The sequence below is a fragment of the Hyla sarda genome, chromosome 8, assembly GCF_029499605.1.
Source record: "Hyla sarda isolate aHylSar1 chromosome 8, aHylSar1.hap1, whole genome shotgun sequence".
In the NCBI taxonomy this organism is placed as follows: domain Eukaryota; kingdom Metazoa; phylum Chordata; class Amphibia; order Anura; family Hylidae; genus Hyla; species Hyla sarda.
Window position 1 is genome coordinate 31,755,690 of NC_079196.1, and position 23,355 is coordinate 31,779,044.

The following is a 23,355-nucleotide window of genomic DNA, read 5'->3' on the forward strand; positions in this document are numbered from 1 at the left end:
TGGGATGGGTATAGTGTATATATGGGATATAATGTATATATGGGATATAATGGGATGGATAAAGTGTATATATGGGATATAATGGGATGGATATAGTGTATATATGGGATATAATGGGATGGATATAGTGTATATATGGGATATAATGGGATGGGTATAATGTATATATGGGATATAATGGGATGGGTATAGTGTATATATGGGATATAATGGGATGGATATAATGTATATATGGGATATAATGGGATGGATATAGTGTATATATGGGATATAATGGGATGGGTATAATGTATATATGGGATATAATGGGATGGGTATAATGTATATATGGGATATAATGGGATGGGTATAATGTATATATGGGATATAATGGGATGGGTATAATGTATATATGGGATATAATGGGATGGATATAGTGTATATATGGGATATAATGGGATGGATATAGTGTATCTATGGGATATAATGGGATGGGTATAATGTATATATGGGATATAATGGGATGGATATAGTGTATATATGGGATATAATGGGATGGGTATAGTGTATATATGGGATATAATGGGATGGGTATAGTGCATATATGGGATATAATGGGATGGGTATAATGTATATATGGGATATAATGGGATGGATATAGTGTATATATGGGATATAATGGGATGGATATAGTGTATATATGGGATATAATGGGATGGATATAGTGTATATATGGGATATAATGGGATGGGTATAATGTATATATGGGATATAATGGGATGGGTATAATGTATATATGGGATATAATGGGATGGATATAGTGTATATATGGGATATAATGGGATGGATATAGTGTATATATGGGATATAATGGGATGGTATAGTGTATATATGGGATATAATGGGATGGATATAGTGTATATATGGGATATAATGGGATGGGTATAATGTATATATGGGATATAATGGGATGGGTATAATGTATATATGGGATATAATGGGATGGATATAGTGTACATATGGGATATAATGGGATGGTATAGTGTATATATGGGATATAATGGGATGGTATAGTGTATATATGGGATATAATGGGATGGATACAGTGTATATATGGGATATAATGGGATGGATATAGTGTATATATGGGATATAATGGGATGGATATAGTGTATATATGGGATATAATGGGATGGATATAGTGTATATATGGGATATAATGAGATGGATATAGTGTATATATGGGATATAATGTATATATGGGATATAATGTATATATGGGATATAATGGGATGGATATAGTGTATATATGGGATATAATGTATATATAGGATATAATGGGATGGATATAATGTATATATGGGATATAATGGGATGGGTATAATGTATATATGGGATATAATGGGATGGAAATAATGTATATATGGGATATAGTGGGATGGGTATAGTGTATATATGGGATATAATGGGATGGATATAATGTATATATGGGATATAATGGGACGGATATAGTGTATATATGGGATATAATGAGATGGATATAGTGTATATATGGGATATAATGTATATATGGGATATAATGGGATGGATATAGTGTATATATGGGATATAGTGTATATGGGATATAATGTATATATATAGGATATAATGGGATGGATATAATGTATATATGGGATATTATGGGATGGGTATAGTGTATATATGGGATATAATGAGATGGATATAGTGTATATATGGGATATAATGTATATATGGGATATAATGGGATGGATATAGTGTATATATGGGATATAATGAGATGGATATAGTGTATATATGGGATATAATGTATATATAGGATATAATGGGATGGATATAGTGTATATATGGGATATAGTGTATATGGGATATAATGTATATATGGGATATAATGGGATGGATATAGTGTATATATGGGATATAATGGGATGGATAAAATGTATATATGGGATATAATGGGATGGATATAGTGTATATATGGGATATAATGGGATGGATAAAATGTATATATGGGATATAATGGGATGGATATAGTGTATATATGGGATATAGTGTATATGGGATATAATGTATATATAGGATATAATGGGATGGATATAATGTATATATGGGATATAATGTATATATGGGATATAATGTATATATGGGTATAGTATATATATATATATATATATATATATATATATATATATATATGGGATATAATGGGATGGATATAATGTATATATGGGATATAATGGGATGGATATAATGTATATATGGGATATAATGGGTACATTGTATAGATTCTTTGTGGCCTTGTACAGTGTAGGGTAGAGACGCAGTCATCAGGCACATAGCATTAATAGTATTATTAGTATTATTAGTATTACTGTGTCATTTTATTGTTTACTAAGCGTTGGACAGTGTGTACACAGGTAGTAATAATATGAGGGATGACCTCTATATAACAGCATCTATGTGTTATCTATCAGGACTGTAGCGGTGGAGGATGCCCCCACTATATGGAGAGCGGAGGGTGTTATATACCTGTCTCCTTTTGTTTACATAACATTCTGTTCTAATGTAAATATTGTATCCTGCAGCTACATCTCTATAGAGGGAGAAGGATAATATAACACAGTGGTTCCCAACCAGGGTGCCTCCAGCTGCGGCAAAACTACAACTCCCAGCATGCCCGGACAGCCGAAGGCTGTCCGGGCATGCTGGGAGTTGTAGTTTTTCAGCAGCTGGAGGCACCCTGGTTGGGAAACCCTGCTCTAACCCCCTCAGACTCATCATCTCTCCCTGTTATATAAGCTTTAGTGGTCTCTGGCTCCTATATATTAGGGTCTGCACAGATTGTATATACCTCGTGCCGGAATATACATGAAGCCCAGGGCGCGTTGTTGTTAGGTCAGGGCTGGGGTGCAGGTTATATTGGAGGAGGGGGCTGTTTTTTTTCCTTCTTTCTTGTATTGATTATACAGGGGGTGGGGTGGATTCTCTGGCTTCTTCAGCCAATCACTGATGGGGGGGGGATAAGCTGTTGGTGGGGGAGGGGGCTACAGGGGTGACTGTGGACATCACTGGGGGGGGGGGATGCAGGGCCTGACCTGCTGACTGGTGCCCATAATTCCTTACAATGAAACAGCTGAATAAATAAAATCCTGCAGCCTTATAAACCCAGGGGCCACACGCACATTGTGGTTGCAGTGCCGGGGCCACGTGCGTGGTCTGTGTTGTGACCTTTGCTGGAAATAACATGGTGCTTCCCTTCATCTGCCCCGTCCCCATCATCCTCGGCTTGTCCTTCAGGGACCACACGGTCAGCCATTGTGTGCAGAGCTGCTCCTCATCCTCGCATTATTCCCTGGCAGCTGGGGACGTTCTGGCTGTTTCTGCTGCATCCTCATGATGAATTCATTGAGTTATGCACATGCTCAGTGCGGCTCCTGCAGAGGACCAGCTGATAGACACCTCGCTGTCGCTTCCTGATTTCGTTATATAAAGATCAGCATTTGCATCATTTGTATACATTGTGTTTGTGTTTATATATATATATATATATATATATATATATATATATAGCTATGGTGCAGTAATGAAATAGTGAGATACCTTGGGTGGGATGGTCAAAGCTATTTGGCCGCCAAATTGCAAGCTAAGTATCTCACTATTTCATTACTTCACCATAGATGAACAGCTTCTCATGTTTTATCTATATACTCATGTTTTATCTATATACTCATGTTTTATCTATATCTTTGTGCTAGCAGTGTGCTGCTGTATTCTCCTGTTGCTGTATATTTAGCCCAGCAGCCTGCACCTGTAAGCCAGGTCCATATAATAGTTTGGAATCAATAGTGCTGGCCAACTTATTCTTTGTTTATATATATATATATATATATATATATATATATATATATATACACACATACACTGCCATATGGAGTCCACAAAAAAAAAAATCTAAAAAAAATATATATTTTTATTATATTTATTATCACAATTAAAACATACAAAAAAAATTAAAACTAACTAATAAAAAAAAATACTCACAGAAACACACTAAGGGTGCGTTCACACGGCCGTCTGTCCCCGTTTTTTTTTTAATCCCCATTTCGGTTCCGTTCTTGCAGGCTGTAATCGGATAAACAACGCTTTAAAAAAAATCCCATTCATGTCAATGGGATTTTTTTTTCCAATCCTTTTACATCCGTTTGCACCTGTCTGCGCTCATTTCCATTTAAATTTTTTTTTTTTACGGGAGAAAAGACGGCAGATGCAGTATTTTTTTCTCCCGTCAAAAAATAAATAAATTTAAAAAAAACAAGAAAAAATGGATACAGTCAATTTAACATTGAAGTCTATGGAAAACAGATGAGCCTTTAATGTCATCCGTTTGCATCCGTTTTTTCAATCTGTCTTTTGATCCAGTTTTACTTCTGAGCATGCTTAGAACAAAGAAAAAACATATTTTTTGGGGGGGTTTATTAACTGAACAATAACGGATCCAAACGGATAGAAATGGATAACATCCATTTGCATCTGTTATTGTCCGTTTTTTTTTTTTTTTTTAAAGTCCGTTTTTTTTTTTTTTTTTGACGGGAGAAGAACGGGACGGGTCTAGATGGCCGTGTCAATGCAGCCTTAGATCCAACAGGACAGGAGAGAGATCTGTGTTGTTGTTGTATTTAGTTCACTGAGGATTGTCTAGACTGGATACAATTGTATCAATTGCTCAGCTACAAGAAGTATTAGTAAACAATTTTACCTCTGGATATAAACAATCATTGTTCCCATTCACTGAAAGCAAGCAGAAATCTACAAATGGGTAGCAGCGTCTTGATCAATGGAAGGACGGTCTGCGACGGCCTCTACCAATTGTGTGTATTTTCTTTTTAAACATTGTTTTCTGAAATTCGTTATCTAATCTAATGTTTTGCAAACTGTTTAACTCCAGCTGTTTCAAAAATACAAATCCCAGCATGTCAGCTTGCTAGGACTTGTTATTTGCAACATCTGGAGGTCCACAGTTTGGAGACCACTGATCTAATCCCTGTTGCCATGTAGACTTTCTTGTAAAAAAAAATCTCAGAGATTCGATCTGCACATGGCTCATATGGACCTTTTTTTAGGGTATGTAAAAGACCTAGACCTCCTATGGATTACTTTTATGGGATCACAATGCTGGCCATACATGTTACATCGGACTGAGATATTACAAGACTTAGGTGGCTGCGGTGGTCCTGGCTTGAGGGACTTTACTAGGCTGCGGTGGTCCTGGCTGGAGGGATGTCACTAAGCTGCGGTGGTCTTTGCTGGAGGGATGTCACTAGGCTGCGGTGGTCCTGGCTGGAGGGATGTCACTAGGCAGTGAAGGTCCTGGCTGGAGGGATGTCACTAGGCAGTGATGGTCCTGGCTGGAGGGATGTCACTAAGCTGCGGTGGTCCTTGCTGGAGGGATGTCACTAGGCTATGGTGGTCCTGGCTGGAGGGATGTCACTAGGCTGCGGTGGTCCTGGCTGGAGGGATGTCACTAGGCTGTGATGGTCCTGGCTGGAGGGATGTCACTAGGCTGTGGTGGTCCTGGCTGGAGGGATGTCACTAGGCTTTGGTGGTCCTGGCTGGAGGGATGTCACTAGGCTATGGTGGTCCTGGCTGGAGGGATGTCACTAGGCTGCGGTGGTCCTGGCTGGAGGGATGTCACTAGGCTGTGGTGGTCCTGGCTGGAGGGATGTCACTAGGCTGTGGTGGTCCTGGCTGGAGGGATGTCACTAGGCTTTGGTGGTCCTGGCTGGAGGGATGTCACTAGGCTTTGGTGGTCCTGGCTGGAGGGATGTCACTAGGCTGGGATGGTCCTGGCTGGAGGGATGTCACTAGGCTGTGATGGTCCTGGCTGGAGGGATGTCACTAGGCTGTGGTGGTCCTTGCTGGAGGGATGTCACTAGGCTGTGATGGTCCTGGCTGGAGGGATGTCACTAGGCTGTGATGGTCTTGGCTGGAGGGATGTCACTAGGCTTTGGTGGTCCTGGCTAGAGGGATGTCACTAGGCTTTGGTGGTCCTGGCTGGAGGGATGTCACTAGGCTATGGTGGTCCTGGCTAGAGGGATGTCACTAGGCTGTGGTGGTCCTGGCTGGAGGGATGTCACTAGGCTGTGGTGGTCCAGGTGGGAGGGATTTCACTAGGCTTTGGTGGTCCTGGCTGGAGGGATGTCACTAGGCTTTGGTGGTCCTGGCTGGAGGGATGTCACTAGGCTGGGATGGTCCTGGCTGGCGGGATGTCACTAGGCAGTGATGGTCCTGGCTGGAGGGATGTCACTAGGCAGTGATGGTCCTGGCTGGAGGGATGTCACTAGGCTGTGATGGTCCTGGCTGGAGGGATGTCACTAGGCTGTGGTGGTCCTGGCTGGAGGGATGTCACTAGGCTGTGATGGTCCTGGCTGGAGGAATGTCACTAGGCTGTGATGGTCCTGGCTGGCGGGATGTCACTAGGCAGTGATGGTCCTGGCTGGAGGAATGTCACTAGGCTGTGATGGTTCTGGCTGGCGGAATGTCACTAGGCTGGGATGGTCCTGGCTGGCAGGATGTCACTAGGCAGTGATGGTCCTGGCTGGAGGGATGTCACTAGGCTGTGATGGTCCTGGCTGGAGGAATGTCACTAGGCTGTGGTGGTCCAGGCGGGAGGGATGTCACTAGGCTTTGGTGGTCCTGGCTGGAGGGATGTCACTAGGCTGTGATGGTCCTGGCTGGAGGGATGTCACTAGGCTTTGGTGGTCCTGGCTGGAGGGATGTCACTAGGCTGGGATGGTCCTGGCTGGCGGGATGTCACTAGGCAGTGATGGTCCTTGCTGGAGGGATGTCACTAGGCTGTGATGGTCCTGGCTGGAGGGATGTCACTAGGCTATGGTGGTCCTGGCTGGAGGGATGTCACTAGGCTATGGTGGTCCTGGCTGGAGGGATGTCACTAGGCTATGGTGGTCCTGGCTGGAGGGATGTCACTAGGCAGTGATGGTCCTGGCTGGAGGGATGTCACAAGGCTGTGATGGTCCTGGCTGGAGGGATGTCACTAGGCTGGGATGGTCCTGGCTGGTGGGATGTCACTAGGCAGTGATGGTCCTGGCTGGAGGGATGTCACTAGGCTTTGGTGGTCCTGGCTGGAGGGATGTCACTAGGCTGGGATGGTCCTGGCTGGAGGGATGTCACTAGGCTTTGGTGGTCCTGGCTGGAGGGATGTCACTAGGCTGTGATGGTCCTGGCTGGAGGAATGTCACTAGGCTGTGATGGTCCTGGCTGGAGGAATGTCACTAGGCTGTGATGGTCCTGGCTGGCGGGATGTCACTAGGCTGTGATGGTCCTGGCTGGCGGGATGTCACTAGGCAGTGATGGTCCTTGCTGGAGGGATGTCACTAGGCAGTGATGGTCCTGGCTGGGGGGATGTCACTAGGCAGTGATGGTCCTGCTGGAGGGATGTGTTGACTTCATGTGTGAATACAGTTGTATTCCGTCAATAGAGCTGAGAACCATAATGTCAGCCCCCTCTTCTCTCCGGTGACAGAACGCCGGCCGAGGTCACGGCCCCAGGGAGAGCAGATGTGAGGAATATGATTTCTGTCTCCCGGCTTTTCTCTACCAGCAGCTTATACAGGATGTAATTACTGTAATAACCTATACAGGGCAGCGCCTATAATCCTGTACTAACTGAGCCTAATGGCGACCGGAATATCACATAGTGTAGATTTTGGAACAGTCGTACAAAAAAAAAAAAGTATAACATTTGTTTTCACCAGTGGTCTCCAAACTGTGGACCTCCAGCTGTTGCAAAACTACAACACCCAGCATGCCCGGACAGCCAACGGCTGTCCGGGCATGCTGGGTGTTGTAGTTTTGCAACAGCTGGAGGTGCGCAGTTTAGAGACCACTGGTCTACATTAGTACCAAAGGAAGTATACAATTGTATCCATTATACATTCATGTATACATACATATCAGATGTGCAGCCCAAACACTGTGTGAACAGAACCCAAGAGGTGTCTTATTGCTGTATCTGCAAATGTTACAAAAACAAAGACAAAAACCACAATATAAGAATCCCAGATAAATTGACATCACAGGCGAGGATGATCAATACATTTCTGCCTTTAGACAGCTGCAGCTGTGTTGTGTGAGCATCACTTTTTTATTTATTTATTTATTTTATTTTTAAACTTTAACCTTTAAAGGGTACCTTTCATCAAAAAAACTTTTGATATATTATAGATTAATGTATGCAGAATAACTTTCCAATAGCATGTTATTAAAAAATATGCTTCTTTCTATTTAATTTTCCACTTTGAAAAAGTGACCACTAGGGGTCTCCCTACCAGTCCTTTTTTTTAATAGATTTCAGACTCATGCAGGAGTCCTAAATCTCAGACTGCATCCGGAACACAGACAAGCGCAACATTGCTCCCTGGCAGTGAGCAGTGGTGAGTTTGTGTGTGTTCCGAATACAGTCTGAGATTTAGGACTCCTGCATGAGTCTGAAATCTATAAAAAAAAAAAGGACTGGTAGGGAGACCCCTAGTGGTCACTTTTTCAAAGTGGAAAATTAAATAGAAAGAAGCATATTTTTTAATAACATGCTATTGGAAAGTTATTTTGCATACATTAATCTATAATATATCAAAAGTTTTTTGGGTGAAAGGTACCCTTTAAAAAAATATGCTGCAAAAAATTTTGAAAAAAAAAGCTGAAAATTCAGCCAATTCTAGCTAAGTGTATGGGGCTCTATATTTGTCAGAACATTTGGAATTTTAGTGCCCAATTCTTTTGTTCTCTCAAGAGACAAGCTGCCGTCATAGGTGTCTGGTTGCGCATTTCTCTCTCGAACCGAGCGTGCCAAGTAAGTCTTCGGCTGACATCCTTTGAAAGTATATGGGCACCTTATGTTCTTATAATTGTATCTTTACCAGAAGAACAAGGAGGAGGTATACATAATGTATACAAATTTTTGGCGCAAATTATAAATCTGTCAGTCCACAGAAAGCTACACCCCGACCCGCTAAACCCCACCCACTTTTCATGTCCTTTTTAAAGAAGCACTCTGGTGTTTTTTTTTTTTTTTTAGCCTATATTAGTACAGCTTAGGGCTATTATTGGAGAATAATATAGAGCTTCTTGTGTATGCAATGTGTTTACTTGTTTTACCTGATGTGGCAGGCATGAATTTGCAGCCATTCTGATTGTAATTCCATCACTGAGATGCATTCCAAATGATCCCTAAATTTCCTATGAATCTTCTCTGCTGAAGGTGTGGAGTTTGATCATTATATAGTGCAGCACAGGCTATTATTAAAGGGGTACTCCACTGAATCAAATAAAAAAAAAACTCAACAATTGTTTAGTCTTGAGAAGAGACGTTTAAGGGGGGATATGATAAACGTATATAAGTATATAAATGGCCCATACAAAAAATATGGAGAAAAACTGTTCCAGGTTAAACCCCCCCCAAAGGACGAGGGGGCACTCCCTCCGTCTGGAGAAGAAAAAGTTTAGTCTAAAGGGGCGACACGCCTTCTTTACCATAAGGACTGTGAATTTATGGAACAGTCTACCTCAGGAACTGGTCACAGCAGGAACAATTAATAGCTTTAAAACAGGATTAGATACATTCCTGGAGCAAAATAACATTAATGCTTATGCAGAATTATAAAACTACATCCCTTCCTCTTATCCCCTTACACCCTTCCCTTCAATCCCCTGGTTGGACTTGATGGACGTATGTCTTTTTTTAACCATACTAACTATGTAACTGGTGCCAGAAAGTTATACAGATTTGTAAATAACTTCTATAAAAAAATCTAGATCCTTCCAGTACTTATCAGCTGCTGTATACCACAGAGGAAGTTCTTTTCTTTTTTATTTCCTTTCTGTCTGACCACAGTGCTCTCTGCTGACACCTCTGTCCATTTTAGAAACTGTCCAGAGTAGGAGCACATCCCCATAGAAAACCTCTCCTGCTTTGGACAGTTCCTGACATGGACAGAGGTGTCAGCAGAGAGCACTGTGGTCAGACAGAAAGGGAATTCAAAAAGAAAAGAACTTCCTGTGGATTATACAGTAGCTGATAAGTACTGGAAGGATTAAGATTTTTTAATAGAAGTAATTTACAAATCTGTTTAACTTTCTGGCACCAGTTGATTTATTTAAAAATAAAATAAAAAAAATGTTTTCCACCGGAGTACCCCTTTAAAGAATCATGTGCGCTACATTTTTGTGTATGCCTTATGCTTACCTGTTTTAGCTGATGTGGCAGGCATGGGTTTTCAACCATACTGATTGCGTTTGTATCACTGAAATTATTTCCGAATTCTGCCTGCATTTCTCAGAAATCCTCTGGCTGAGGGTGTGGAGTTTGATCATTGCACCTGGTCATCTAATCAGGCTGCTGGTGCTGGTGTTCACCTATGTAAACTGATAAGACTCATAAGTGGGTTGAGGTCAGTTCACATTATGTGCAGTTTTAAAGTGCATTTTTGTAGGGAAATATCATGAGGTGAAAGAGATTTGATGTATAATCATGATTAAGATGGCAGCAGTATACAGATAGAGCTGGAAGGAGACGGGCCTGGGAGCTAGCAGGAGTGATCTGATAGGTGATAAGGTCATCTTGTAGTTCTCATGATTTTCTGTGGATCAGACTGGTGATCACATGACCCAGTTAAAGTAATGAAACACACTGACTGCTATAGTATGTAGTACGGTCTGATACATTTTTGTAAAGCCGCAGTGTTTGGTGGGGGTTGGGGGGTCTCGGCTGCGGAGTGCTGTGACCAGCACCCAGTAAAATGTATTTGGATGCTGGTATCGGTTTCTTGGAATGAGCACTTTGCTGACCTCAGCTATTCTCGCTGCATGCTTTTGTTACTGTGTGTGCTGGGGTTAGAAAGATTAGAGGTGCACAATAGGAATGTACTGGTGCCCGGCCGGCCCTTTTTTTGTTTCCTTTTTTATGCTTAATGTATTTTTTTTTCTCTTTTTATTTTAGCAAGGGAAGCCTTATGTCTTCGATAAAGTGTTGAGTCCCAACACAAGCCAGGAGCAAGTGTATAACGCCTGCGCCAAACAGATTGTCAAAGGTAAGAGCGCTACTATATTACAAGCAACGCCCTAAAGCTCAACTTCCCAGACCTGTGAGTACAGTGTGTGGAAGGGGGATAACGCAATTGCCCTAGCACAGTGGTCTTCAAACTGTGTACCTTCAGATGTTGCAAAACTACAACTCCCAGCATGGCCGGACAGCCAATGGCTGTCCGAGAATGCTCGGATTTGTAGTTTTGCAACAGCTGGAGCATCGATCTACAGATCAAGGACGCCAGGGCAACCTGGCGCATAGGTGTTCGTCAGCCCAAGCAACTTTGGCGACATGGTTAAATTCCCCGCCGGGAGCCCTGAATGGTCGCCACCGAGTAGCCATTCAGGGTTCCCGGCGGGGTTTTGAAACTACTAATTTTACCCCCGTGCATATTTATAATAATTCATTGGCCCCAGTGTGTTTATAATAATTAATTGGCCCAACTGTCACCCTCCCTCCTGCTGCACCTCCCGTTCCTGCTTTTATCCTTCCTCTTGCTGCACCTCCTGTCACTACTTTCAGTCTCCCTCCTGCTGCACCTCTTGTCACTGCTGTCACCCTCCCTCCTGCTGCACCTCCCATTCCTACTGTCACCCTCCCTCCTGCTGCACCTCCCGTTCCTGCTGTCATCCTTCCTCTTGCTGCACCTCCTGTCACTACTTTCAGCCTCCCTCCTGCTGCACCTCTTGTCACTGCTGTCATCTTCCCTTATTCATGATCCGTATTAAATTATCACATTCATGATCCCACATGGTAAATGGCGTAAATGCAAAAAAAAAAATCAAACCTCCGAAATTGCTGGTTTCGTCAATACTGCGCAAACGGGGTACGGATAAAAATTACAGCTCACAGCACAAAAACGAAAAAAAAAAATTGCGCTGGTAATTTAAAAAAATAAATAAAATCTTGGCTTCTAACTTTATTTGCCGGCTCAAAGCAAATTTGTCAATCCATGAGCTAGAGGCCTACACGGCCTAATAGGCTAGACAGAAAGTGATTTGCTGTAATTAAGGGGCTTTTCTACATAAAGGAGGTTGCCTAGCAACCCTGGTGTTACCCGTTTCTCTTTCTATTGTGATGAATACTATGAGCGGCGGTAGTCGGGGGGGGGGGGGGGGGGGTGCGTTCACACATACAGGATCCTGCGCAGATTTGATGCGCAGATTTGTAACTGCAGATTAGAAGCTGCGCTCAGTCATTTACTTTACATTGAAATCTGCAGCAGAAAATCCTGCACATCAAATCTGCGTACGTGTGAACGTGCCCTTATACGGGATAATTCTGCAGCAGTAAACCACATAAATACATAATTGTTTGTGGCCAGACGGTTTTATTAGGAAAGTGCTTCCAATGTTGCTGGGCCTGCTGAGAGTGGTAGCTTTGCAACAGCTGGAGGTACACTGTTTGGAAAACACTGCATTACATGGTCAGGCGGCGGTCCTGCTGAAATCACACAAATGATCATACGCACAAATTTTTAGTATAGGAGAGAGGGTTGGCGCATGGAGGAGTCCAGGAGCCGGTGAAGCTGTGACTACCTCACTCCTTTTTTTTGGCAATCTGTCAGGGGCATTAGGGGGCCCCCAAAGCACCGCTATAGTGTTATATAAGATATGTAATTTCCATTATTGTGTATAAAATAATGTTATAGTGTGTGTTGTATGTGAATTACCATTAGAGTCATGGGGGGGGGGGGGGGTGCCACTATCCTGAAAGGGGTTATCCAGGAATAAAAATATTTTTTTCCCCAAAAAATAGCACCACCCCTATCCTCAGGTTGAGTGTGGTATTACAACCTGGCTCCATTCACTTCAATGGAACTGAGCTGCAATACCCCATACAGCCTGAGGACAGGGGTGGGGCTGTTTCTGGAAGAAATCATATATATAAATTCAAAAAACTTTTGACATATTGCCCAGTTTGGCCAATTTTGGCGGTTAAATACCACAAACCTTCATTTGCTGACATAATCCTATTCCTTACTATTTGAAAAATAACTTTTGACATTTCGCCCCCTGAGATCACTAGTTATAAGCTGGGGAAGTTCTTGGCATCGCGCTGGACCTTTTTGCTGCCTAGACTGCTGCACCTCCTCTCGCCCTCCCTCCTGCTGCTCCTCCTGTCACTACTGCCTGTTTATTTCTATAACCATGGCCTGTTGCCATCTAAGGCCCTGTTCATACTACAGAATTTCCTCGTGGAAATTCCGGTCAGATTTCACTGACAACAGCCTCCTCCATACAGGAAGCATCGTCTCATTTAATACAGCAACGCGTCAAGACTTCTCCAGTGGATTCCGCTGCAAAGGGGTACTCCGCCCCTAGACATCTTATCCCCTATTCAAAGAATAGGGGATAATATGTCTGATCGCGGGGGTCCCCAGCGATCTCCCTGCCTTACCCAGCGTTCATTTAGAGCATCGGGTGCAGCGCCGGAGGCTCGTGACGTCACGGTCACGCCCCACTCGTGACGTCACAGCCGCGCCCCCTCAATGCAAGTCTATGGGAGGGGGCGTGACGGCCTCCGTTTCACATGGCCAGTCATCCAGCACGGAGCAAAGTTCGCTCTGTGCACCCGCTGTCTGGGGTGCCGCAGCCGAGATCACGGAGTCCCCAGCGGTGGGACCCCTGCAATCAGACATCTTATCCCTTATCCTTTGAATTGGGGATAAGATGTCTAGGGATGGAGTACCCCTTTAACATGTTCAGTTACCCCCATCAGGAGGTTGCGCTCCAAAACTTCCGTAGTATGAACTTTGCAGCAGAATCCCATAGGGATCAATGGTGGAGTGCTGCAGGCAGGAATCCGTGCAGAACAGCATAGTGTGAACAGGCTCTAAGACTCTTTTCACGCGTACGCTATCGCTAGTCTTTTAACACAAGCTAATGGATCTGTCATTCGATTAAGCAAGGCCCATTGACTTATAATTTAAGAGAGAAGAATGGAGATTTATGTCCAGACTGTCCGTGCTGTCACACATGACAGATTTTTTGGGAACCCCGACTGAATGGCCTCATGTAGGTGTGTAGTCGGAGGCCATGTTCACATGACGGAATTTCTGAGCTCAATCCTGGGGAAAAATTCCGCTTGGAAATTCTATTGCAGCAGAGTCCCATTGTTTTTAATGGGATTCTGCTGCACCGTGCGCTCTGCACAATTTCCACATCTGGCGCACAAATTATTTTGGTGGAACCAGCGCAGAAATGCATTGCATGTTTTTCCGCTTTGTGCTATTTGCAAAATTTCTGTCCGTGTTTCCCTGACTAAGGCTGGGTTCACACCACGTTTTTGCAATACAGTTCCCGTGTCAGGTTTTTTGGATAAAAAAAACCTATTCCTCAAAACCGGATTAAACTGTATCAAAACGTGTGTACAAATATCAATCTGTATGTGGTTTGAAAAATGATGTCCGGTTGCATCCATTTTTTAAGAAAAAAAAAAAAAGTATACGTTTTTAACTTTCCACTCCATTATGAATAAAGTTTCACTTGTTTGTACCAGCTTCTGGGGCACTCCATCTGTCTCCTAAGGGGACCCCCTGCTCTCAACCTGGGCCGGTAGCACCACCGGGGCCGACCCCAGCCCTCCAGTCCTGGGACTTGGCATCTGACTCTGATTTACCCTGCTCGGGCCTGTCTGTGCATTCCTCTGCTCTCCCTGATTTGAGCCAGCTCCTTTCCCAAATTCCTACTAAGGAGGACTTCCGCTCTCTTATTGCTGAGGTTAAGGAAGCCTGCCGAGCGGAGATCTCCTCTATGCGACAGGACCTCCAGCATGTCTCTGACCGAGTGGATGGATTGGAAGATGCTCATGATCACACCAGAGAGTATATTACCCAGCTCCACTCTACCATTGCTTCTCAGAAGGACTTCCTTGGGGATCTCCATGCCCATGTTGAGGATCTGGACAATAGAGGGAGGCGTAACAACATTAGGGTGCGAGGGCTGCCGGAAGCTGCAAGTGAGGAGGACCTTTTTGCCACCTTGGAAACCATTTTTAACCTGATACTTGGCGAACCCCCCTCCCATAGGATCAAACTGGACAGAGCTCACAGGGCGCTTCGTCCTAAATCTGCCTCGGGCGCTCCACGAGATGTTATTTGCTGTGTACATGATTTCCAAGTTAAAGAAGCTATAATGGCTAAGGCTAGGTCCCTGAGACATTTTGACTTCAATGGGGCTCCTCTTCAACTTTTTCAGGACTTGTCCTGGTTAACCCTCAGGAAGCGACGACTGCTCCAACCCCTCCTGGAGGTCCTACGCTCTCATCAGGTGCCGTATAGGTGGAATTTTCCATTTGGGCTCCATGCCCGCAGAGATGGACGCTCCGCTGTTTTACGCTCCTTTTCTGACCTTCAAGCCTTCTGCTCCACCTTGGAATTGCCTGTGCCTCAGTTGGAAGATTGGGACCTGATGTCTCCCCCTCCACCTTTGCCTCCTGTGTGGCAACCAGTCCGAGCTCGCCGGTCTGGTTCTCAGCGGAAGTCTTCACCACCCGCCCTGGGGGCCCCGGCTCGGGCTCCCCCCTGAGTTTCTGACTGGGACGTTGTATTTTTTCCTCAATACTTCTTGCTTGGGGGTTCCTGCTGGACTCTGTCAGTCCCCTGATTGACGGAGATTATCCCCTCCGAGCGGTTGCATTTGTTCTAGAATTATATTATCCCCATCATTATAGTACAGTTGCATTTTTTGGTCACCTGTGGTTCTTATTCATATGTGTTTTTTCTGCGATGGCCTCAGGGTTGGGCACCTACCTTTTTGGTGGTGGTTCTCCAGTTGGCTCCTTCCATTTCCCCTCCTGAGGCCATAGTTATGGATCGCTCATGCTTTGGTTCATGGTCCACATTGATGGTCCTGGCCTCCGCATTGGCTTCCTGGTCAATGGTTTATTTTACTATTATCTGTTGTACTTTATTTGTTTGTTTGTTTCTCTGGTATCTGTTTGGTCTTTCGTCGTTTTGTTTGTCTTTGTGTTTTCTCTTGATTTGGTGTTGTTTTCTGTTGGTCTTCTGTTGTCTTGTTTGTCCCTTTCCCCTTTTTTTCTCCCGCCTTAGATTCCCTTCTCCTGTCCGTACAGTTGCTGGTCCCTGCTCTTTTCCAGTCCCCATTGAGGTTTTGGTGCTGCCCGGTGTATCCTACCAGGTTGTCCTTGTGAGTATGCTTCTTTATGGCTGTTTCTTTCTCTTCACTCACCCGCCATGGTCAGGTGTGTCTCCCTGAATGTTAAGGGGCTTAATTCCCCCACTAAGCGACGCCTACTTCAAAGGGAGTTGGTTGGTTTACATGCTGATATAGTTTTCCTTCAGGAGACGCACTTCGACCATTCTGGGTCTTTCCAATTTCTTCAACACCTATTCCCCCAGTCTTACTCAGCTACCACAAGTAGGAAAACAGCGGGGGTGGCTATTCTGGTCTCTAGGTCCTGCTCGCTTCAAGTTTCTTCCTCTCTCTCTGACCCTATGGGACGATACGTAATCTTGGAGGGTACGCTGGGAGGGGTCCCCCTTTTGCTCTGTAATGTCTATGCGCCTAACACTTCGCAAATCCCTTTCCTGCGTAGGGTTTTTGCTAAACTCCAGAGGTATCCCCCATCTGCATGGTTAGTGGGCGGTGACTTCAACCTCATTTTTTCCCCATCCTTGGACCGCCATTCTGTTACTAGTGCTCCCCCTGCGCCTGCACAGCTGCGCCTGGCTTCGCTTTTTCGACGTCTCATACGTAACTCCTCGCTCTACGATTTGTGGCGGATTGGCCATCCGACGGAGCGCTCTTTTAGTTTTTACTCACATCCCCACAAATTGCATACTCGTATCGATTATTTTTTTGGGAATCTCCCTATGGTGCGCATGCTCTCTGATACTTCTCTAGACCCTATCTCCTGGTCTGACCACTGTCCAGTTCTTCTCTCTTTTTCTTCTACCCCTTCCTCTCTGAGATCCTGTCATTGGAGGATGAACGACTCTCTTCTTAAGACCTTACCTTCCCGTGAATCGATTCAGCAGTGTATTTCCGACTACTTTATCACTAATGATGGCTCTGTATCCTCTCAGGCTATCCTTTGGGAAGCTCACAAATCGGTGATCCGGGGCCATTGCATTGCTCTGGGCGCCGGTCTCAAGCGGAGCGCTCTGAATCGATCTCGGGAACTTCGTATGGAAATTGCTCGACTGGAGGCTCTCTTGTTGTGTTCTCCTTCTGTTTCGACCCTGAGGAGCTTGATGGCGGCTCGGGCACGCTTAAGCGACCTGGCTCTCCATAAAGTTGAGAGGCAATTGCTTTATGCTAGGCAGCGTTTCTATGAGAAGGGTAACAAGGCCCACACTATGCTGGCGAGACGGTTGCGTGACCGGGCTGCTGCTCAATCCCCCTCAGCTTTGAAGGACCCTGCTGGGGTGCTTCATTACCACCCTGCTGATATCTCTCGTCTGTTTGTTGACTATTACACTAATCTTTACTCACTTCCTTCCCAGTTGCCATCCGACCAGGGGGAGAGAGTGGCGGCCCTAGATGCCTATCTTTCTCAATGTGGTTTGCCCTCTCTTTCAGGGACAGACCGGGATGCTCTTAATGCTCCTATTACTGGAGAGGAGATCTCTGAGGTCCTTAAATCTCTCCCCTCTGGTCGCTCCCCTGGGCCGGATGGCTTCCCTTACCTGTACTATAAAACATTTTCATCTTTGTTAGTGCCTAAACTTGTCCCCCTTTTCAATTCCTTTCTAGACGGAGAAACGATCCCGCAGTCTTTCTTGCACTCCCTTATCACCCTCATACCCAAGCCTGGTAAGGATCCTCACGATTGTTCGAGTTACCGGCCCATTGCCCTCCTTAACTCTGACCTTAAGCTTTTTTCCAAGGTTTTGGCAGTTAGACTATGCTCCTTCCTCCCGGCCCTTGTTCATAAGGACCAGGTTGGATTTATCCCTTGTCGCCAGGGTGGAGACAACACTAGGAGGGTAGTGGACCTGATTGATTTGATCAATCGGAGATCTGAGCAGGCATTAATTCTTAGTCTTGATGCTGAGAAAGCTTTTGATAGGCTTGGGTGGCCGTTCCTTTTTGCTACCTTACAGAAATTTGGGATTTCGGGGAAGTTTTTGACTGCACTGCGGGGTCTCTACTCCTCCCCTACAGCTTCACTTAAACTTCCTCACTCGCCATCTCCTACTTTTTCTTTGTTTAATGGGACTCGTCAGGGTTGCCCGTTATCCCCGCTGATCTTTGCACTCTGTATTGAGCCTTTGGCTGCCATGATCAGGGGCGATCCGGACATAACTGGTATTTCCTTGCATGATAGGGAGTTCAAGGTTTGTTTATTTGCTGATGATGTCCTTCTTACGCTTTCTCGACCTCTACTGTCTCTTCCTTCTCTCTATAGGGTCCTGCATGACTATGGGGTGGTTTCTGGCTACAAGGTAAATCTTTCTAAGTCAGAGGCTCTTCCTCTTAACCTTCCCCCTCATCTTTCTACTCTTTTACGCTCTAACTTTTCTTTTCGGTGGTCTCCTTCTGCTATTAAATACCTTGGGGTCTGGATCTCCTCCCACTATTCCTCACTATACTCTACCAACTATCTCCCCCTATTCAGGGATCTCCGTGCCCTTATGGAAAAATGGCGCTCGCAATATATTTCTTTTTTTGGCCGCATTGCTGCGGTGAAAATGACTGTCCTTCCGAAACTCCTCTACTTTTTTGAAACCCTGCCAGTTCGGGTCCCGCTGTCGGCCCTGCGCTCCCTACAGGTGGCTATTTTTCGGTTCATTTGGGACGGTAAAAGGCATCGGCTACCGATGTCCGTGATGTTGGCTGGGCGGGCGTTTGGGGGTCTGGCGGTCCCGGATGTAGTGAAGTATTACTGGGCTGCCCATTTGCGCCATCTCGCGGCGTGGTCCACCTATCATGCCTACAGCCGCTGGATGGAAATAGAGAAGCTGTGGTTAGCGCCTATCCACCCTAACGCTCTCCTCTGGACTCTTCCTGCCTCTGCTCCTACTCTCTCCCCTCTCCTGGGTCCTATGGCATTTTCCAAATATGTGTGGAATTACTGTTCAGTCAAATTTAAATTACTGTCTCCCTCTTCCCCTCTTCAATCTTTCCTTTATCATCCTAGTTTTCCCCCTGGCCGGACCTCTCTTATGGTAAGGGAATGGGGGTCTAGAGGCCTTTTTTGCTGGGCGGATGTAGTTGATCCTTTGATGCGTACCCTCTTGCCCTTCTCTCAGTTACAGTCTCGTTGGGATCTCCCCTCGTCTGAGCGTTTTCATTATTCACAGCTACGACATTTTATGTCCTCCATGCTGGGTGCGCTAGTGGTATCTTCCCCTACGGGGTTTGAACGGCTGTGTCGTGGTGGACCTCAGGCGAGGGGGCTTCTCTCCGATATTTATTCCTTGCTAATCCAACCTCAGGAGGGAGTCCTGGTATCTCATCGCTATATGTCTCGCTGGGAGGAGGCACTTAATACTACTATCACTCTCCCTCAATGGAAGATAATATGGGAGCGGGCCTCTAGGGCATCTATATGTACGGCTTATAAGGAGACTCAATACAAATTACTTATGGGTTGGTACCATACTCCAGAGTTATTGAATAGGCTGAATCCCGATATCCCCCCCCAGTGCTGGCGTTGTGGGGTGGGTTTGGGCTCTCTGTTTCATGTTTTCTGGTCCTGCCCTCTTATCACGGGGTACTGGGAGTTAGTGAGTCGTTTGGTATCAGATGTTCTTGGAGTCTCGGTCCCTCCTGACCCTCAGGTCTACCTCTTGCACCTTTCACACTCTGCTCTGCCCAAGAAACTGTTTAAACTGGCTATGCATATGTTCTTGGCAGCTAAGACACTTGTTGCTAAATGCTGGAAGAGGACTCTTCCTCCCTCTGAATCGGACCTACTCTCCCGAATACGTGATATACGCTCTTTAGAATACCTCACTGCCTCTTTGAATAATACTATCCCTGCCTTCCTTTCAGTTTGGGAACCATGGGACCGTTTCTCTGACAGGCAACCTCCCTGAGGCGGCACTGACATCCTCCTTTCCCCCCCCCCCTCTTTCCCCTCCCTCCTTGTTCCCCCTCCCGCCCCTTTCTGTTTGTTTGTTTGTTGTTGTTTGTTCGAGGTTCTGTTGTCCTTGTCTCCTTTTTGTCTTTGTTTCTGTCTTCTCTCTTTGTCTTCGTGTTGTAGAGTCTTAGTTCTCTCTTTGAGTATTTGGCTATAAACCTATGTTCATTCACTACAGTCTTTATGGGTTATCTGGGATTGGGGCTAGTTGTATTGGACTTCAACTGTTTCTGAATGCTCTGGTCTCTATCTTAGCTTGTCATTTGCCCTGATGTGATCGCTCTGGGCATTGCCCCAGATTATGCTTTGAATGTGTTTTACTAACTTTCTATTTTTTATGTGAAAATCTTTAATAAAAATTACAGTTGAAAAAAAAAAAAAGTTTCACTTGTTTGATTGAAATTCCAAGAAAAAAACTGCAAAGTAAAAAACCGTATGGTGAAAACCGGATGGAACCGTACGCACATACGGTTCTGAACAGTTCCCATTGACTCCCTTGTTAAAAAAAAACGTATACATTTCAATACGGTTTTTCACCCGGACCAAAAACCGTGGTAGGCTATGGTTTTGGGTACGGGGGAAAAAAAACTGACAAAACCGTACAGGATGCAAAATGGACACAACCGGACACATCGTTTAGCTTACAGTTTTCAGTGGAGAGACAATGCGTACGGTTTTCAATATGGTTCCGTACGGTTTTCAAATAGAAAACGTATACGGGAACTGTATACGGGAACGTGGTGTGAACCCAGGAATGTTCAGTAAGCTCTATTATCAGGCTGTGAGGACATGCTAGGACAGTGTTTCGCAACCAGGGTGCCTCCAGCTGTTGCAAAACTACAACTCCCAGCATGCCCAGACAGCCTTCGGCTGTCTGGGCATGCTGGGATTTGTAGTTTTGCAGCAGCTGGAGGCACCCTGGTTAGGAAACACTGTGCTAGGAGTTGCAGCAGCTGTTGAGCTACAGGTTGGGGAATGCTGGGTTAAAGCGATCAGACGGTCGCCATTATCCCTGTACACGACCGGAGGTTATTGAGATGAATGACTGGAGTTTATTACCTTATAACGGAAATAATTTTCCCAGTTCATGTCCTTGCAGGATAATCCGACCGTGTCCGCGCAACATTTTATAAGGACAAACAGCAAAAGGAAGCCAGTGGTAACGATGAAAACTTTATTGGGATCCCAGTAAAACCGCATGAAAAGCGGAAAACAGCCTACAAACAATTCACAATAAGCGGGGACGCGTTTCGGGTAACACCCTTCGTCTAAGCACGCTTTGCTTGTATAATAGTCAGGTATTAGAGATGAAGAGAGAGTCCAGCGTGGCAATTCAAGCAATGCTCGGTACTTTATTCAGCAATCAGCCAACATGGAAGACAGATGACGCATTTCGGCCACAGTGCGTAGCCTTAGTCGTACAATTAACAGACATAGGTGGATGTTATTTATAGAGGAAGGGGATGGAATCACCACGGGGCTTGGCCCAGGTGTTTAACCCCCTCCCTCCCTAACAAACCAAGATAACAATAAAAACGCAACACCCTGCAATGTGAACATGAATATAAACACCTTAAGTATAAAATATAAAAAATATATATATCAAACAACATAGTTTTGTATGTTATCTTCAATACTTGAGAAGTCGATCTGGATGTTGGGTTTAACATTCCCTCTGTTTTCTTCTCTGTCTTTTCCGATATCGCACATGAGCATATGAAGAAAAAGATTAATATAATTTTTTATTTTTTCCTCATGCTGAATTATATCCAGAAAATATTCCAAACGTCCATATCCAGGAGAATCTGGGAATAATATGCCCATGTGCGCTACATATAAGAGAGAAGAACGAAAACCGGGAAAGAAAAAGAGAAATATAAATATAATTATTTGAATGAATATACAAAAAGATATATAAAAATATATACATTCTATCAGTGGAAAATAGATGGAATAAAATAGATGGATAGGAGCACACAAACAAACGGGACTGTTATAGGAAAAAGAAATGTGTGAACATGTATAAATAATACACGTCGACATCGACTTCTCAAGTATTGAAGATAACATACAAAACTATGTTGTTTGATTTATATTTTTTTTAATATTTTATACTTAAGGTGTTTATATTCATGTTCACATTGCAGGGTGTTATTCCCTTGCGTTTTTATTGTTATCTTGGTTTGTTAGGGAGGGAGGGGGTTAAACACCTGGGCCAAGCCCCGTGGTGATTCCATCCCCTTCCTCTATAAATAACATCCACCTATGTCTGTTAATTGTACGACTAAGGCTACGCACTGTGGCCGAAACGCGTCACCTGTCTTCCATGTTGGCTGATTGCTGAATAAAGTACCGAGCATTGCTTGAATTGCCACGCTGGACTCTCTCTTCATTTCTACTACTATTGTTGGACTGGGATCCGGTCCGGTCCTGTCCGTGTCGTGGCGAGGGCACAAGGGTGAGCTGTGTCAACTCTGCTCTAATAGTCAGGTATGTATATATATATATGGGAGTTTGGAAAGGAATGGGTGGAGTCAGGACACAGTCCAAGAATTTTAGCCCCCTCCATTCCGTATCGAAACTTACCCTTACAAATGCAACACATTTTAAACCCGACTACCATAGTAAAAAAATGTTAATGACAACATCATATTACATAAAATAGAGCAAAAGCCTAAAATAAATTTATAGAAAAAATCATGGAAAAATCTTGGAAAAACCGTGTGCGGTTTTCCTAGATTTTTTCTAATGATTTTTTCTAACCAGGGTGCCTCCAGCTGTTGCAAAACTACAATGATTTTTTCCAACCAGGGTGCCTCCAGCTGTTGCAAAACTACAACTCCCAGCATGCCCAGACAGCCTTCGGCTGTCTGGGCATGCTGGGAGTTGTAGTTTTGCAACAGCTGGAGGCACCCTGGTTGGGAAACACTGTCCTGATAATAGAGCTTACTGAACATTCCTGGGTTCACACCACGTTTTTGCAATACAGTTCCCGTATACGTTTTCCATTTGAAAACCGTACGTAACCGTATTGAAAACCGTATGCATTGTCTTTCCACTGAAAACCGTATGCCAAACAATGCGTCCGGTTGTGTCCATTTTGCATCCTGTACGGTTTTGTCAGTTTTTTCCCCCGTACCCAAAACCATACCCTATCACCGTTTTTGGTCCGGGTGAAAAACCGTATTGAACCATATACGTTTTTTTAA

General features: G+C 44.4%; 1 protein-coding gene across 1 annotated transcript in view; it reads left to right on the forward strand.

Moving 5' to 3' along the window:
- KIF5C (kinesin family member 5C) overlaps positions 1-23,355 on the forward strand; it is a 99,242-nt gene that overhangs the window by 3,553 nt on the left and 72,334 nt on the right. The window contains exon 2 of the mRNA XM_056537082.1: positions 11,009-11,099. Coding sequence (XP_056393057.1) covers positions 11,009-11,099 — 91 coding nt within the window. The remainder of the gene's footprint in view (positions 1-11,008; positions 11,100-23,355) is intronic.